The 15956-nt window shown below is 43.0% G+C and overlaps 3 protein-coding genes across 5 annotated transcripts in view; 2 read left to right on the forward strand and 1 right to left on the reverse strand.

The window, feature by feature from the left end:
* PMS1 (PMS1 homolog 1, mismatch repair system component) overlaps nucleotides 1-558 on the reverse strand; it is a 51476-nt gene extending 50918 nt beyond the window's left edge. The window contains exon 1 of the mRNA XM_074146061.1: nucleotides 66-558. Within this exon, the coding sequence (XP_074002162.1) occupies nucleotides 66-463 (398 nt within the window). The 5' untranslated portion in view covers nucleotides 464-558. The remainder of the gene's footprint in view (nucleotides 1-65) is intronic.
* On the forward strand, nucleotides 44-7660 carry ORMDL1 (ORMDL sphingolipid biosynthesis regulator 1). 2 transcript variants are annotated; one of them, XM_074146066.1, is made up of 4 exons: nucleotides 44-144; nucleotides 1982-2162; nucleotides 4547-4698; nucleotides 6224-7660. In XM_074146066.1, the coding sequence occupies exons 2-4, from the start codon at nucleotides 1989-1991 to the stop codon at nucleotides 6357-6359; spliced, it is 462 nt and encodes a 153-aa protein (XP_074002167.1). In that variant the 5' UTR covers nucleotides 44-144; nucleotides 1982-1988; the 3' UTR covers nucleotides 6360-7660. The 2 variants fall into 2 exon arrangements, with proteins under 2 accessions (XP_074002167.1, XP_074002169.1); XM_074146068.1 differs by lacking the exon at nucleotides 44-144 and adding an exon at nucleotides 1440-1453 and having other exon boundaries at nucleotides 1979-2162.
* A 514-nt stretch (nucleotides 7661-8174) lies between these two features.
* On the forward strand, nucleotides 8175-15235 carry OSGEPL1 (O-sialoglycoprotein endopeptidase like 1). 2 transcript variants are annotated; one of them, XM_074145326.1, is made up of 8 exons: nucleotides 8175-8265; nucleotides 8675-9036; nucleotides 9683-10065; nucleotides 11941-12145; nucleotides 12229-12377; nucleotides 12889-13019; nucleotides 13160-13231; nucleotides 14369-15235. In XM_074145326.1, exons 2-8 carry the CDS (start codon nucleotides 8955-8957, stop codon nucleotides 14460-14462), a joined length of 1116 nt encoding a protein of 371 aa, XP_074001427.1. In that variant the 5' UTR covers nucleotides 8175-8265; nucleotides 8675-8954; the 3' UTR covers nucleotides 14463-15235. The 2 variants fall into 2 exon arrangements, with proteins under 2 accessions (XP_074001427.1, XP_074001426.1); XM_074145325.1 differs by having other exon boundaries at nucleotides 8178-8265; nucleotides 9678-10065; nucleotides 14369-14776.
* Nucleotides 15236-15956: the final 721 nt, after the last annotated feature.

Consider the following 15956-nt stretch of genomic DNA (forward strand, 5'->3'; position numbering starts at 1 on the left):
CGGACCGGCCCCTCCCCTCCCCTTGGCCGCTAGCCCTGCCCACGGGGCGGCCGGCGGGGCTCTACCTGCGGCCGGGGGCCCGCGCCTCCGCTCCTGCTCCTGGGTGGCCACAGCGCGGCCGGCGGCGCTCGGGCCGGCGGAAAGGTGGGGAGGCGGAGGGTGGGAAGGCGAGGCTGGGCTGCCGATACCGGCCGCCCGCCGGTGCTTGCCAGCAGGCCCCGGGGCGCCCGGCGGCGGCTGCCAGGCCGGGCCCTGAGGCGAGCGGCGGCGGGAAGGGGTCTGCCGGGGGGGTGTCCCTCAGGGTGGGTGCCCGGGAAGGGAGGCCGCTCCCCGGGGAGGCCCCGGCTGCCGCGGGAGTGACCTGCGGCGTGTCTCGGCGGGCGCAGCGTCCCGCTGCTTTGGTGCGGCCGGGCTCCCGGCGGTGAGGGAGGCAACGCAAGGGGAAGGGAGAGAAGGTGTCCATGGGATTAGGCGAGAAACGTGAGGAGAAGCCAGGGGGAGATGGTAGGCTGTGCCAAGATGTTGGTCTGGGTACTCGCTCAGCCTTGGCGCTGCCTCCCGGGGAGCGAGGGAGGAAGAGAAGGCTGAGGGGAGACCTTATTAATGCTTATAAGTATCTAAAGGGTGGGTTGAGAGAGGATGGAGCCAGACTCTTTTCAGTGGTTCCCAGTGACAGGACGAGGGGCAACGGGCACAAGCTGGAACATAGGAAGTTCCGCTCAAATATGAGGAAGAATTTCTTTACTGTGAGGGTGACAGAGCACTGGAACAGGCTGCCCAGGGAGTCCCCTTCTCTGGAGATCTTCAAGACCCGCCTGGATACAGTCCTGAGTAATGTGTTCTAGGCAATCCTGCTTTGGCAGGGTAGTTGGGCTAGATGATCTCTAGAAGGTCCCTTCCAGCTCTAGCAATTCCGTGATTCCGTGATTCACCCATCCGCGGTACCGGGCTCCCTGCACGGGCACCTTTTGAAGTACTTCGCAGCAAGTGTTGATTAAAACCAGCATTGCCCCCGGTTTGGTCTCAGGTTCATCACATCTTATTTTTGTTCTACAGCCTGCTCTTAGTTAATATTACAACATGCTAAAGGTGTTACAGTGTGCTATTTATTCTGGTTAAACAGCACTTTTGTAGACTGACTTAGAAGACAGTCAAAAAAACTTCATCCCAGCCCCGAAAATGAATATAAATAGTCTTACAGATCATGTGAATATGCAATATACAGTGAGGTTTTTTAAATGATCATTACGAATTTTAGTACAGCAGGCCAAGTGGGTCACTTCCAGTAAGTTCTGTCAATCTCCTGCAGAAATCAGCATTATGAAACTGTTCTGTCTATCTCTGTGTTTGTCTGTCAGTTAGAAAACTTTTGAACCCATTGGCTAATTTCATCCAGACTTGAAAGGCAGAAATGCCCGTCTGAAAACTAACAGACGGGGAGAGGAGGAAAATCTGCAATCTGCACTCTGCTGCAAGAAAGGCAGGCATAAATGAGTCCTTTTTCGTTCTTTCTAGCAGTAGGTGGCTGGGCAATTGCTATATGCAGAGTTCTTAGCCGTTATATGAATGAGAAATGGGAGGAAAATTGTCTGATATGGGAAGTGGAAAAGACCTGCAGATATTGTTGTGGATGGAGAAAGGAATTTAGAGGACAAAAGTTACAAAGCTTGGTTTCTCACAGGTTTGCAACTTCAGCTTCTAACAGCACAGCTTTTTTTTTTTTTTTTAACATGTCCCTTCTTTAGCAGGCTTCTGGGTTTATTTGTTTGGGTGGTTTTTTTAAGCAAACAGTTCCTAACAGCCCGTTTGTACTGACTTCTCTATAAACCATAAAGATCTTGAGGGCACACCTTGGCTTATGCACTGTGTTCCTTCCAGACCTGCTTATTCCAAACAGCCTTTTCCCAAATTAAAAAAATGGCATATCTTAAGTACCTCTTTATGACGGCAGTCTCAGTCTTCAAGCAGTTCTGTTTTGTAGGGTAAAAATGAACGTAGGAGTTGCCCACAGCGAGGTAAATCCAAACACACGGGTGATGAACAGTCGTGGAATGTGGCTGACGTATGCACTCGGAGTTGGCATGCTGCACATTGTCTTGCTCAGCATTCCTTTCTTTAGTGTCCCTGTCGCCTGGACTTTAACAAATGTGATTCACAACCTGGTAAGTACGCTCTCTTGTAACAAAGTTTGAAAAGTTGTTCATACCTATTTATTTTTAGTAGCAGGAGAAGAGAAAAATAGCCAGGCTCCATCCAGGTAGCCAAAACACCACCTCTGCTTGCCTTTTCCACTATTAAATGAGTTGGTTCTTTTGGGGAGGAGGAGTGAGTGATACATGATCGCTTTGGGTTTAAGCACAAAAGATGTGAAATATTCCTTAGGTATTTTGTGTATTCTCTTTTAAGGCATTTAATTAAGACAGAATCTTGCAAACATAAAATCATCATGGCAACTGACTTTTACAGTGTTTTGTATATTATTAGAGAGCTGTGCTGAATCCATAAAATATATTATGTTTTTGATTCTTGGATATTATCTACTAATGTTTCTGTACAAATCTGTTAGTATCCCAAAATGTTTAATTCCAGCACTTTACCTGTTCCTTGGCCAGAAACTTTTGTGATCTTTTTCTTTTTGCTTTGATTTATGGTCAAGCGAGATAAATTTTAGCTCAGAATGACTTTGGCATACAACTCTGTCATTATACATGACGTAAGAAAAATCTTACTTAGAAGCGATGGGGAAAAAACTGGTCTACCTTGACCCAAGCCCTGAAATCATTTGTTATTCAGTGGTTTGTGATTTGGATGATGACTTCTGTTTGCAAAAGGATTTGGAATCTGAAGACTTTAAGAATCATTCTGCCTTCTCTCCCCAGGATGCTGTAGTTTTGTTGTAACCATTTAAAGTAATGGAAGTTTGCATATTGGTCCTGCCAAGCTTAGAGGAAAGAGGGCCATAGTCCAGCAATTTACATCATACTTGAGGTTTGCTAACTCAGCTTTTTAAGATTAACAGCAAAGAAGTCTTGGCAGAAAGATAGCTTCTGCCTTATTTAGGAAAATGGTAGTTTACTTTAAAGACTGAGATTGGATAGTATCGTCTGAATCCTGTTACCCTGTTAGATAGGTTTAAAACTAACAGTGGGATTGTAAGCATCATTAGGGCATTTTGTATGTTATCTTTGACAGCATGAGACATGCCTGACTTCAGAAGATGTTGGCAGAGACAAGTATTACTAAATATTTCCCAAATGCCTTATGGAATTCATTGCAAGTACCTATAATGACAACAGGGATGAGAGCATGCACTGGCAAGTAGTTTTCTAGTGGATCACTACAAGATGAATATAAACTGCACTTTTGGATATTTCAGCATTTAAATGGCACTTTTTTGGAAACAAATCCTTGGACAGTTTGACAAACAAAAAAAGAAAAATCTTGAATTTCCACTAATGGAAAACTCTTAGCTGACTTTGAAAACATTTTTGGTGGTCCCTTCTGCAAGTACCGGTGCGAAATAAAGTGTATAGTAAGCATTTGGGTCTGTCCTAAAAGTGCTTTTTGGTTAAGTTATTCGAGCTGAGATGCTGCAAACATCATGAATTGAAGAAGTAATTAAGCAAATGAATTCTCTTAGGTTAATAAGCCTCCAGTCCAGGGGCTGTTCCAAAAAAGAAAGCGGAAGGTGATGTGAAGTGACTTGCTCAACTTTCACCTCCCTTACAGAATTCGGAAGAAATGTGATTTTTCTATATAAAGCTTTCTATAACAATTTGTGTATGTGCATAAGAAATGAACGCCCCTGGAAGAAAATGGAAGTCTTTGGTATTTTCTGATATGCTCGTGCTTGGAGTTAGTATGCTCTCTTCGATAGAAAACAAATGTTCGTTGAAACTGGAAGAGGGTGGACTCCCCAGTCTGATTGACCTTTGGGCCCAGATCGATCTTTCAGGCCAGACTAGGCATGGCGTGCTCCCATCAAACAGAAACAATCGCAAAGAACACCCCAGCCTGGTTAAGGAGAAGCAGCAAAGAGATGGACAGATGGGATTCAACAGATTGCTGGTAGTCAGCTTCTAAGTGTTTGAAGCTAGTGGGGGGCTGAGAAAGCTTTCAGAAGCTCTTGTAATATTGCCAGCATTCGTAAATAGTTTTTTGCTTTGTGCAGGCTCTTACCTCCTAACTCATTTAACACCGTCTTAGGAAAGTGGTGATATAAATTGGCAGCCCTAAACTTGTTACAGTGCTTGTTAAAATTCTGTTGCTGTCGTGTGATTTTTGCCATCTAATATAGAAGACAAGGCAGTGGGTCAGATATCACAGAGATTTTGGCTGTCATTCTGACCGTGCTACTGACTGTGCAACCTTGGGCAAATCGCTTCTCGTCTCTTCCTTCCTCTTCTATAAATTGTCATTACAGGGTAGCAGCTCTGCTGGGTGCCAATTCTTTTACTCTCTTTTTCTTTTTTTTTTTTTTAAATGTAACAATTATAAAAAATATTCAGCTAAAAGTGCCACTGTATTCACTTTTTATTTTCCCCAGGGAATGTATGTGTTTTTGCATGCAGTAAAGGGAACTCCTTTTGAAACACCTGATCAGGGGAAAGCTAGGCTACTAACACACTGGGAACAACTGGACTATGGAGTACAATTTACATCTTCAAGAAAATTCTTCACAATCTCTCCTATAATTCTGTGAGTTCAAAACTGTATTATGGATTAATTGAATCATAAAACCATGATTTCAAAAGAGGCAACGAAATGGGTTGCAATTTACATTCCGAAAGCATTTTCTCTCTTTTGTTTTTTTTGTTTTTGTTTTTGTGTGTTTGTTTGTTTCCACGTCACAGAGATAGGGAGTACATACTCACAGGCCGTATAATCAACAGCCTTTCTTCCTGCAGCTTTCGACACATGCTGAAGTCGAAGTTCGTAAACAGTTATTAATGGGGCAGGTTTTAAAAACGAGGAACGTTATGAGGAAAACTTAACTGTTAACTCTTGAAGTTCTTTAAGAGATTGCGAAGTCATAAATGTTGAAAATCTACGCTAACTGGCTTTAGCGCGTGCACGTGACAGCATGTATTAACCATTTTGCGGCTTGTGAGTTGAGGAGGGCGGCAGCCCTCACTGAAGGGGGTCCAGGATTTTGCATTTCGGTTTTGCTTTGTGCGGATTATCTTCTGTTTACATTAGTTACGTAAATAGGTTAGAAATTCTACACTCCTTGTCTCTGTTGACAAAAGTATGGTTGCATAACTAAAGGAAATCAGATATGTATTTACTATCCAATTCTAAAAAGTCTTTTTGTTTTTCACTCAAGGAAGTTGTCCACTTGCAGGGCGAGATGGGGGGGAAGGGAAGAAACTGCGTAGAGTTTACAACATCGTTCACAAAAGATAGGAACTGAAAAAAAATATATATATATAACTCCTCAAAAAAATTCCTCTCTTTATTCAAAGATAGCTTCCCACATTCCAGTGGAAATTTTGTATAGCACCTGTGTATGTTCTCTTCACACACTAATAATGCATAAGGAGCTGCATAAACATCTCCCTTTTGGTGGGGAAAAAACACCAAAAAAACCCAATCTCACAGCCTCACTTCTGTGACTAGTTTTTGCAAAGAATGAGGTGAAGTTATTGGCTCAGAGCGTAATGAAGTTGGTAGTGAATTGGATCTTGTGAGGCACATTTCCTTATTCTTCCAGTTGAACGGGTTGTGGACTAGCTTAAAAGAAAAACGTGCTGGAAATGTCTGCCAGGCGGGATTTTGAAATCACGGCCATCACGGTTGTGCTCAGAGTAAATTATTTTTGCACTGAAAAATGTCTAATGCTTTATCATGAGCTTGCTAGGGTAGCAGAACTGCGAGTATTTTGCTAACGGATCCGACACTGTTTAAGACTTGAATCATGAATCAGGCTTGTAGCTGCAGAAGTTGGAGACTCCAACTGGAGGGGCGGGGAGAAGTTCTTGAGGGAAATACTAGCTGAGAGTTGCTTTTTAGCACCTTGAGAAGCGCGGGAAGAAGAGACAGTCCATAACTGCTGTCGATATTCTAGAACCTCAGGTGAGATACTTAATACAGGAATAGATCGGTCGTTTGTCAGTAGAATGTGTCTGGTTACTACTGAAGCACTTCTTTTCTCAACAACGCTTTGTTTGTTTATTTTTTGGACAGTGGTGTTACCAGCTAAGCTTGCTCTCTCCTCCCGCAGGTACTTCCTGGCCAGTTTCTACACAAAGTATGATCCAACACACTTTATCCTCAACACCACCTCTCTCCTGACTGTTCTTATCCCCAAGCTGCCACAGTTGCATGGCGTTCGAATCTTTGGCATCAATAAATATTAAGGAGAAGGTTTGACACTGCCCCTGCTGTGGCTGCCGGTGCTCCCCAGGTGAAGGAAACGAGTAGCCTGCTGTGCCATGTATCTAAACCATATTCCATGAGAGGTGCTTTTACATCCGAGATACAATTACTACTTCCTGCTGCGGCGTTGTCTGGGATAAAGGTTGAGTTTATAAGAAGATGCCTTCTGATACTTAAATGTGAATTGGAGACCTCTAGAAGGAAGATTTCCATGAAGAACTGGGCAGGCCCAGCTCTAAAGCCTAATCCCCACTCAGAGTGTATATAGAGCCTGGCGGATGCGAGTGACTTGTGAGGAAGGTGCGAGTGGCAGTCAAAACGGAGAGTGATGCTTCACAAATACCCAGCCAGCCATAACGCAAACGGGGACTTCACGTATAAATCCGGGATCCTCAGTGCCAAGGACTGCTGAGGTCTCATTCTTCGATTAAGTGAAAGTAGCTAGTTTCTGCTGTGTGGATTGTAGGTGGTTGTGCTCGTTATTGCATTGTAAGAGTTTGTTGGAGGGTAAATGCTGTGACAGCTAGCATAAACCGATGGTGTCATTCATGCCTTACCTGTTCTTGTGATTTTTTTTTTTTTTTTTTGTCACAAAGACTGAAGAAAGTCCTTCACTGTCAGCTCAGGGGGTTTTCTACATCGACTTCATCGCTCAGTTAATGTATGCTTTTACAAGCTGTGACACCGTTGTCTTTATTTCATTTTGCTTACTGGGATACTGACTTTTCTACGTGTAAATGGGACATCCTGAAAAATGGAAATTTCTTCTGAGGTGCGGATTTTTGACTGTTTTCTCTGGTACTTGATCGATAGGCTCTTTTTCAGTAGTTGAGAGGCCTGTAATGGTGGGGGAAAGGAGCCGCTGCGGTAGGAGAAGCGGCTCCGTTACAGAGCAACAATGTCAGAACACGCAAGAGGAACCGTGTAGGTCCTAAGTTAGAATAGAAGCCGAACTAGAAGTAGGCGAGTAGGTAAATCCCGTGGGCTTAACTGTGTGCTTTTGCAGAAAAAGGTATAGGTAATTTGCACGTCTTGGAAATGCGGAGGAACGGTGCGTTTGAGGGCTACCGTGTAGCGCCGAGTAATCGTCTGTACGATCAGCTCCGGAACTAGAGTGAAGGTACGGCTAGGGCCCCGAGCGCTGCTTTCGCTGTCTTGGGGGGGGATAAAAAAAAAAGGCTGAATTTTGAAGTCTGCCATACGTCTGCCAGCCGAAACCGGCTCGGGTTTATTGGAAGACTCCATCTAAGACTTGATTTACATTTTGGTTGCAGTGAGCTGGAAAAAAAAATAATAAAAAAACCCCTAAAACAAAAATACAGCCCACAACGGCAGACTTATTTTCTCACCAAGAGAACGTTACGGCTATTTACTGATAAAGTTGCTGTTTAAAAGGGGGAAAAAAAAAAAAGGTAATGAGTTATGAAGTTTTTTTTTAGCAATTGGAATGAATTCTTTATTTGTACAGGATCAGGGGCTAATTTTTCAAAGGACGCCCATCGCAGGGCTGTGCTAGGCCTTTGGAAAAGTCACTGTTTTGTGTACCCTTGACACGGGTCTTCCGAGCCGGGCGGCGTTTGCGGACCGGGGGGGGGTGGGGGGGGGACGCGGGGCCGGGCCGGGTGCCGTTGCGCGGTTGTTTACGCAGCTCTTGGCTTGCGGAATTAAAATCGCTTGCCCTCCGCCGCCAGCCTCTTCTTTCCGGCCTTGCGGGGAGGCGGCAGCCCGATACCTATCGCAGCCGGCCCCGGGGGCGGTCCGCCCCCTCCGCTCCGCCCGCCTCGCTCCGCGCCTGCGCCGCGCCCGGGGACGGGTTACGCGGAGTGACCCGCCGGTAGGCGGGAGGGGGCCGCCGCCGGACCCGCGCCGAGACGGGGGGTAGCTCCGGTGGGCGCTGGGCCGGAAACGTGCCGCTGGGAAAAGGGGAGGGCGAGGGGGGTGAGAGGGCGGTATATCGCGGTGGAAGGGCGCAGCGCGGCGACAAACGCGGCTGCGGCAGCCGAGACGCTGCCCCCCGGGGGTGCTACCCCGGTGGGTGATCCGCGGTGGGTGCTGCCCCGGTGGGTGCTGCCCTGGCGGGTGATCCCCGGGGAGTGCTGCCCCGGGGGGTGGTCCCCCGGAGGGTGCTGCCCCAGGGGGGTGCTGCCCAGGGGGTGCTGCCCCGGTGGCCTCTCACTTTGTGGCTTGTGTCCCTCCCTTAGGAAACGCCATAGGCAGCGAGCATGGGTGAAGGGCTCTCCTTGAAGCACGATTAAGGCATCAGCTCCCAACTCTTAAATTATTATTATTTTCATAGGGTCTTAAAAATCACGTGTGGCCATTCGTAACTTCAAAAGTAACGCCATCTCTTCAGAACGTCAAACCAGAGGACGTGCTCGCAAACCCTCCAGTAATAATAAACCGTGCAGTTCTTTTCTAGACGTCACCGCCAGACAGGGTTTTACCAATGAACAGCGTTGCCAAAAACTTTTTGAAGTCAGTCAGCCATGGCCGGGCTGCGTGGCTGAGACGCAGCTCTGCTCACGCTGGGAAACGGCACCTTCGGAAACTGGTCCTGGGCATTGAAACGAGCTGCGATGACACCGGCGCTGCTGTGGTGGACGATGCCGGCAATGTTCTGGGAGAAGCGCTGCACTGTCAGAAGGAAGTCCATTTGCAGTAAGGATATGCTTTTCTCAGAGCTTTTGCCTTAATACTGATTTTACTGTTATTCTTACTTGTAATATCATCGGTATAAAAGTCTTGTCTCCTCCAGTGAGGAGTAGGTAGGTGTAAAGACCTGTCTTGGGCCACACCACGTTCTGCTTGAGATATTACTGAGGGTGAGGAAAGAAAAGCTGTGCATTTAACAAGTTTCCTCTAGTATTTTCTTTCAAAATGAGACAGATTACCTATCTAGCTTGAATTAAAGATGAAATCAGTATGACTGTTAAAGCCACCAAATGTCTCAAATTTTTAAAGGGAAAATTAATCAAATGTAGGCATTGGTGGGTAACTGCAGGAACTGACAAGTGAGGGGGTGTGAATATTAAGTTACAGGCATTGTTTTGGAATATCATTGAGATACATTTAAGAGTTACGTGTACCAAAAAAGGGCGAGTTACAGCCTTTTCTGACCTCCCAGTGATAATTGCGCTCTCTTCACCGCATTGATGCCCTTTACGCTAAACAAGGCATTTAGGAATTGTACTGAAGAAACAGGCAGAATGTGGCAAGGTCAAGAGGTGTTTGGAATCTATTCTTATACCATTCTGTCTGTTGTGAGATGCAAATGTATTGTAATTCTTTGCTTTTACTAGAGCAGGTGGAATAATTCCTGTGGTGGCCCAGCAACTTCACAGAGAAAACATCGAGGGAGTAGTAAAAGAAGCGCTCAGGGTCAGTGGAGTTTCTGTACGTGACCTTGCAGCTATTGCGACTACAGTAAAACCTGGACTTGCCCTAAGCCTTGAAGTGGGGCTGGAGTACAGCTTGAACTTGGTCAGCAGGTACCAGAAGCCCTTCATACCCATTCATCACATGGAAGCTCACGCACTGACCATCAGACTGACCCATCACGTGGAATTTCCCTTCTTAGTTCTTTTACTCTCTGGAGGCCACTGCATCTTGGCAGTAGCACAAGGAGTTTCAGATTTCCTTCTGCTTGGACAGTCCATAGATATAGCACCGGGTGACATGCTGGATAAGGTAATATTTCCTTACGTAAGTGAATCTAGTTTTGTCTTCTTTTTATTGCAGTTACAGTACATTGCGGTAGTATCATCATCAGCCCAAGGACAGCAATACATTCCAATAGGAGCTTTACTTAACTTTTTTTTTTTTTTTTTTGTGTTTTGAAATACCATAGCTATAAGACACAAGAGGCTGTTAAAAATCTGTGCATAGCATTGATTGTAACATATGTAAATTAATTACATTTTTAGCAAATAGACAACAAAACCAAAACTGGTGTTGGAAGTTTCATTGACGCCCATTATACAAATGAGTCTTAGCAGAGTGATAGTGATATTTTAAAGGATGCTGTCAGGTTTAAAACAATACATATTAAAACACTTCTTACCAGTTGCTTTGTACAGTTTCAAAAGTCTGGTCAGGCTTTCAGAATCTTAAGTTTTCTGGGTCACTGAGTATGATCGGCCGGTCCCAAGTGGTGTTCCCCAGGGCTCAGTGTTGGGACCCTTTCTGTTTAACTTCTTCATTGATGATCTTGATAATGACATAGAGTGTATCATCTGTAAGTTTGCAGATGACACCAAGTTAAGCGGGAGTGTTGATCTGCATGAGGACAGGGAGGCTCTACAGAGAGACTTAGTTGGTTGGATCAATGGGCCAACATTAATGGTATGAGGTTCAACAAGACCAAGTGCCAGGTCCTGCACTTGGGTCACGACAACCCCATGCATCGGTACAGGCTTGGGAAGTGTGGCTGGAGAGCTGCCTGGCGGAAAAGGACTTGGGGGGTTCTAATTGACAAGGGGCTGAATGTGAGCTGGCAGTGTGCCCAGGTGGCCAAGAAAGCCAACGGCATCCTGGCTTGTATTAGAAATAGTGTGACCAGCAGAAGTAGGGAGGTGATTGTCCCCCTGTTCTCAGCACTGGTGAGGCCTCACCTGGAGTATTGTGTCCAGTTTTGGGCACCTCAATACAAGAGAGATATCGAGGTGCTGGAGCGGGTACAGAGGAGGGCAACGAAGCTGGTGAAGGGCCTGGAGCATAAATCGTACGAAGAACGATTGAGGGAGCTGGGACTGTTTAGTTTGAGGAAGAGGAGACTGAGGGGTGACTCATCACTCTCTAGAACTACTTGAAAGGACATTGTAGAGAGGTTGGTGCTGGTCTCTTCTCACAAGCAAATAGCGATAGAACAAGAGGGAATGGCTTCAAGCTGCAACAGGGTAGGTTCAGACTAGACATTAGGAAGAAATTCTTCACAGTAAGAGTGAGCAGACACTGGAACGGGCTGCCCAGGGAGGTGGTTGAGTCACCATCCTTGGATGAGTTAAAAGAGTCGCTTAGATGTGGTGTTGGGGGATATGGTGTAGGGAAAAGCTGTAGAGTAGGGTAGATGGTTGGACTTGATGATCCCAAGGGTCTTTTTCAACCTAGATGATTCTATGATCTGTAAAATTGGTCACTTTACAGTTTTGTTCTCAAACACAAGCAGTTTTTAAACAGTATTTGTGTGTATTAATTAAAAAAGTGAAGGGAGTGAGTGGAGTAGGAACAGGGATTGTGGAAACCAACTTTGTTCCCGTTTATTCGGTAATAATAGTATGGCAGTCCATGTGTGGTTCCTATAGCGTAAAAAATTGGGTAATGTTTCCTGCAAAATTTGGTTCGCCCAGATTTTTCTAGAATTGCATTTCTAATTACTTCAGGAAAAAAAAAAAAATCCAGCTGGCATATGTCTTATCCTTATTGTGCCCTGTTTGTAATTTCACATTGGATTGGATTTTGTGGTGTCTAATTTTCCTCCAGGAACTACAATTCAGCGATGCAGTTACAGAGGAATTAATTTAGCTCTCTATTCCGAGTCTGTTGTTCATTATCTCATCTCCTTAGGTGGCGAGGAGGCTCTCTTTAAGAAAGCACCCAGAGTGCCACAGCATGGCCGGGGGGAAGGCGATAGAGCACTTGGCTCAAACTGGAAACCGGCAACAGCACATGTTCAGGCTTCCCATGCAACAGTACCGTAACTGTGACTTCTCTTTCTCGGGACTTCAGAACCTTGTCAATAAAGTCATTATACAAAAAGAAAAAGAAGAAGGTATTTTTAAACAAAGTCAGATGCAAACCATGCTTTTGATGGCCTGTACTCAGGAAAACCCATTTGATCATACGTTTTTATAGGTATTCAAGAAGGTGAGATCCTGTCCTGTGTTAAGGATATTGCTGCTGCTGCACAGCATGCAGTGGCTCTTCATATTATCCAGCGGACGTATCGAGCCATGCTGTTCTGCATAAAAAATAGCATATTATCATCAAAAAATGCAACTTTGGTGAGTATACTTTTTTTTTTCCTTTTTATATTCGACTGTGCAACATCATTTGAAGATGCAGATGTCTTGTACTTTCTCCCTTGACAAGTGAGGAAGATGTCAGTGTGTCTTACATTGTTAAAATACCAAGATTAAAGTAACAGTCATATAAATATTTACAATAAAGTCTTTCATAGCCTGGCTTTAAGCTAGAAAGAGACTGTCTTACCATCTAATCTGACCTTCCATAACAATTTAGGCCAAATAATTTGACCTAGAGCTCCCCAATACTTGACAGCTGTTCTGGTTATAACATGCTTTTATTCAGGAATCTCTTCTAGCATAATAAGCTCACTTACACTTTTTTTGATATGTTTTTATCTTCAAAGATACGTTTTAATCTTCAAATGCGTTCTTTATTGCCATCTCCAGAACTTCCTCTGATACCCTTTTTTTAAATAGGATGTTAGCTGCATGTGACCCATCAGTACTTTTGAGTTAATGCCTTTTTTCTTTTTGAAACTGCTGTCAGGTTGTATCGGGAGGAGTTGCAAGTAATCAGTATATCCGAAAAGGTCTACAGACTTTGGCAGATACAAATGATTTTGCTTTACTGTGTCCTCCTCCAAGACTGTGCACTGATAATGGTGTTATGATTGCATGGTAAGACTTAGCATGAGTTTCTATAACGTTCTTTAAAAGTTGACATCAGGGTCAAGAACAACTGTTTATGGTGACTGAACCGCATACACAGGTTCAGATAGTTACGACGTACATTTTTACATAATTGCTTTCTTGCTTAGGAATGGCATTGAAAGGTTACGTGCGGGACTTGGTGTTTTACATAGTACTGACGGCATCCGCTATGAACCCAAGTGAGTGACTCGATTCATTGACAGTCTCTTTCTTCACTTACTCGCTGCGGTCACTGAAAGTGGGAGGGGGTGTAGACTAAAAAGAGGAGCAGAAGCTGATGAAGAGTGTCTTTGCAGTCCGTATAAGCTTTAAAAGTTAGCAGCACTTCTTTTTCAATGTAGTTGTGAAATAGAAATGACCGTGTCTGGTGTTTACATTTGTTTCAGCTCAGAAATTTAAATTACCATACATCATAACAGTTCTATGTATTTTCCTGTTACCACTGTGGTATGGGAAAACCAGAGCAAGTGAAGCTGTAATACACTCCCCCTAGCTACTCAGTCACTGTAGACATAAATCAAAATGCTTTAAGTGAAACTGTGTATTCGTAATGAGCAATCAATTTAAAAAAAAAGAATTTGATGTATAAAATCTGATAATACTGGGTTTTTTACTGATAATACTGATTTTATTAATGACTTGTTAGCTAAGACTTGTTCTGTGGATTTAAGTAGATCCTAGGCTTAAGGCCAAACAAAATTCTAGTATTTCAAAAGTACCAGCTGGTCTTAAAATCGAATTTTTTTTCAGGTTTTTCCCCTTTACGTTTCCAGGAAAACAGACTTGGGAAGTCTCAGGACATAAACAATTTTTTTTATAATTTTCACATGAAAAATGATAAAATACATTTCTTCAAAAATAACTTGCTTCATATATCTCATTGAATAAATTGAGTTTTATTTGCTATAGACTGTACATTCTTTAAGATTATCACAGAGATACCTGTGAATCTCTAGTATGTCTTGCATTCATCAGTCAGATGTAAAATGAATTATCAACTAAAATCATAATCTAAATAAAAAAAATGCCACCAAAAGAGGGCTTTGAAATCACAACTGTGTTTCCTGAATTTGGAATGGCTACAAATGTATGTATTTATACATAAATACATAAATACAAATGTATTTAATGTAAGGAGGTTTCTAGGTATAGCTTCAGATGGACCATTTTAGTGGTCACACACTTTGACAGTGCAGGGAATCTGCAAAAGTCCTGTGACTTCCATGCTCATTGTAAAAAAAGATCTGTGAATCTGCACATCTGTGCGGTTCGGCTATAAAGTTATTTAACAAATACATAACTTTATTCTTTTCTAGAGCTCCCCTTGGAATTGATATTTCAAAAAGAGTTGAAGAAGATTCCATCAAAGTGCCAAAATTAAAAAAGAAGATACAATGGTTGGCATCTTAAAAAATAACTTAGTAAAGTAAATGCAACTATAAATTTTTCAATAAAAACTGTTTCAGAGCTGTTATATTTACTGATGGTACTTGGTTTACAAGTGTTGAAAATCACCTGTCAGAGAAATACATGCTGCGTGGTATCACCAAAATGATTATTCCACTTACTGCTCTACAAATGTCTAAGAGTTCTAAGTATTAATAAAAAAAAATAAAAATTAAAAGTGCACTTTCTAATAAATAATTTGTCTAATAGACAAATGAAAACATCTTCACTGTTTAAACTTTGTAACTTATAATAAAGTGTTTATCTATTTATATAGCATATTATAATTTAACAATATAATTCATATAAGGTTTTAACTTACACTACACGTTACAAAAAATTCATACCTTCCATGATTGAAAAGTTACAGAAAGTGAACACAAAAGAGCACAGATTTTAAAGAAGATCTCGATGTATTAGCTGTGCCAGAAACTGAATTTCAACAGTATCTAATTTTCTGCTGCTGGCGTGAGAAGCCTATTTTTATACAAAATGAAAATTTTCAGGTACAGGGCTACTGCCTTTTTAATTTTTTTTTTTTTATTTTTTTTTTATAAACAGATCAGTAAAGCTAATCACAGTGTGAGTGAGCTTTTAAGATGCCAGTTCTGAGTTTTGATGTGCATAGTGGGTTATTTGACTTTGCCTCTTGATAATCAGTATAAGGTGCTTTTACAGTATTGTTCACTGCAATGGTATTTACTGGAATAAATTGTTCAAGTATTAAGCACCTATTCAGTAAGAGTTTCCTGATTCGTAATGCGTATGTTTAATATTGCCTCTATTTAAATACAAACAAGTAATTGTTTAAATACCAACAAGTAATAACAAACAGTTATTTTGCCCAGCGTCCAGCGGAGGGCACGAAGATGATCAGAGGGCTGGAGCACCTCCCCTATGAAGACAGGCTGAGAGAGCTGGGGTTGTTCAGCCTGGAGAAGAGAAGGCTCCGGGGAGACCTCATAGCAGCCTTCCAATATCTGAAGGGAGCCTACAGGAGAGATGGGAAGGGACTCCTTGTCAGGAGATGTAGTGACAGGATAAGGGGTAATGGTTTTAAATTGGAAGAGGGGAGATTTAGACTAGATATTAGGAGGAAATTCTTTACTGTAAGGGTAGTGAAGCAATGGAACATGTTGCCCAGAGAAGCTGTGGATGCCCCATCCCTGGAAGTGTTCAAGGCCAGGCTGGATGGGGCTTTGAGCAACCTGCTCTGGTGGGAGGTGTCCCTGCCCATGGCAGGGGGGTTGGAACTCGATGATCTTTAAGCTCCCTTCCAACTCTAACCATTCCATGATTCTATAATTCTATGAGTTATAAACAGACAAACAAGTTGCCTTTTTTTTTTTAAATGTTTTAAATATTTCTTTTTTAACCTGAGGGTAAGATGTAACAAATTAACAAGGTATGTGCATTCTTTTTTCTCCAATACTTAATTTTTGGAAGAAGGTTAAGATC

The sequence above is a fragment of the Numenius arquata genome, chromosome 3 (genome assembly GCF_964106895.1).
Source record: "Numenius arquata chromosome 3, bNumArq3.hap1.1, whole genome shotgun sequence".
Taxonomy (NCBI): domain Eukaryota; kingdom Metazoa; phylum Chordata; class Aves; order Charadriiformes; family Scolopacidae; genus Numenius; species Numenius arquata.

Bases quoted from the DNA above. Each gene is read 5' to 3' on its own strand.
- ORMDL1 (XM_074146066.1), top strand. From the start codon at position 1,989: ATGAACGTAGGAGTTGCCCACAGCGAGGTAAATCCAAACACACGGGTG. The intron at 2,163-4,546 runs GTAAGTACGCTC...TATTTTCCCCAG, and splicing joins CAAATGTGATTCACAACCTG to GGAATGTATGTGTTTTTGCA. The intron at 4,699-6,223 runs GTGAGTTCAAAA...CTCCTCCCGCAG, and splicing joins ACAATCTCTCCTATAATTCT to GTACTTCCTGGCCAGTTTCT.
- OSGEPL1 (XM_074145325.1), top strand. From the start codon at position 8,825: ATGAACAGCGTTGCCAAAAACTTTTTGAAGTCAGTCAGCCATGGCCGG. The intron at 9,037-9,677 runs GTAAGGATATGC...TGCTTTTACTAG, and splicing joins CAGAAGGAAGTCCATTTGCA to AGCAGGTGGAATAATTCCTG. The intron at 13,020-13,159 runs GTAAGACTTAGC...TTTCTTGCTTAG, and splicing joins AATGGTGTTATGATTGCATG to GAATGGCATTGAAAGGTTAC.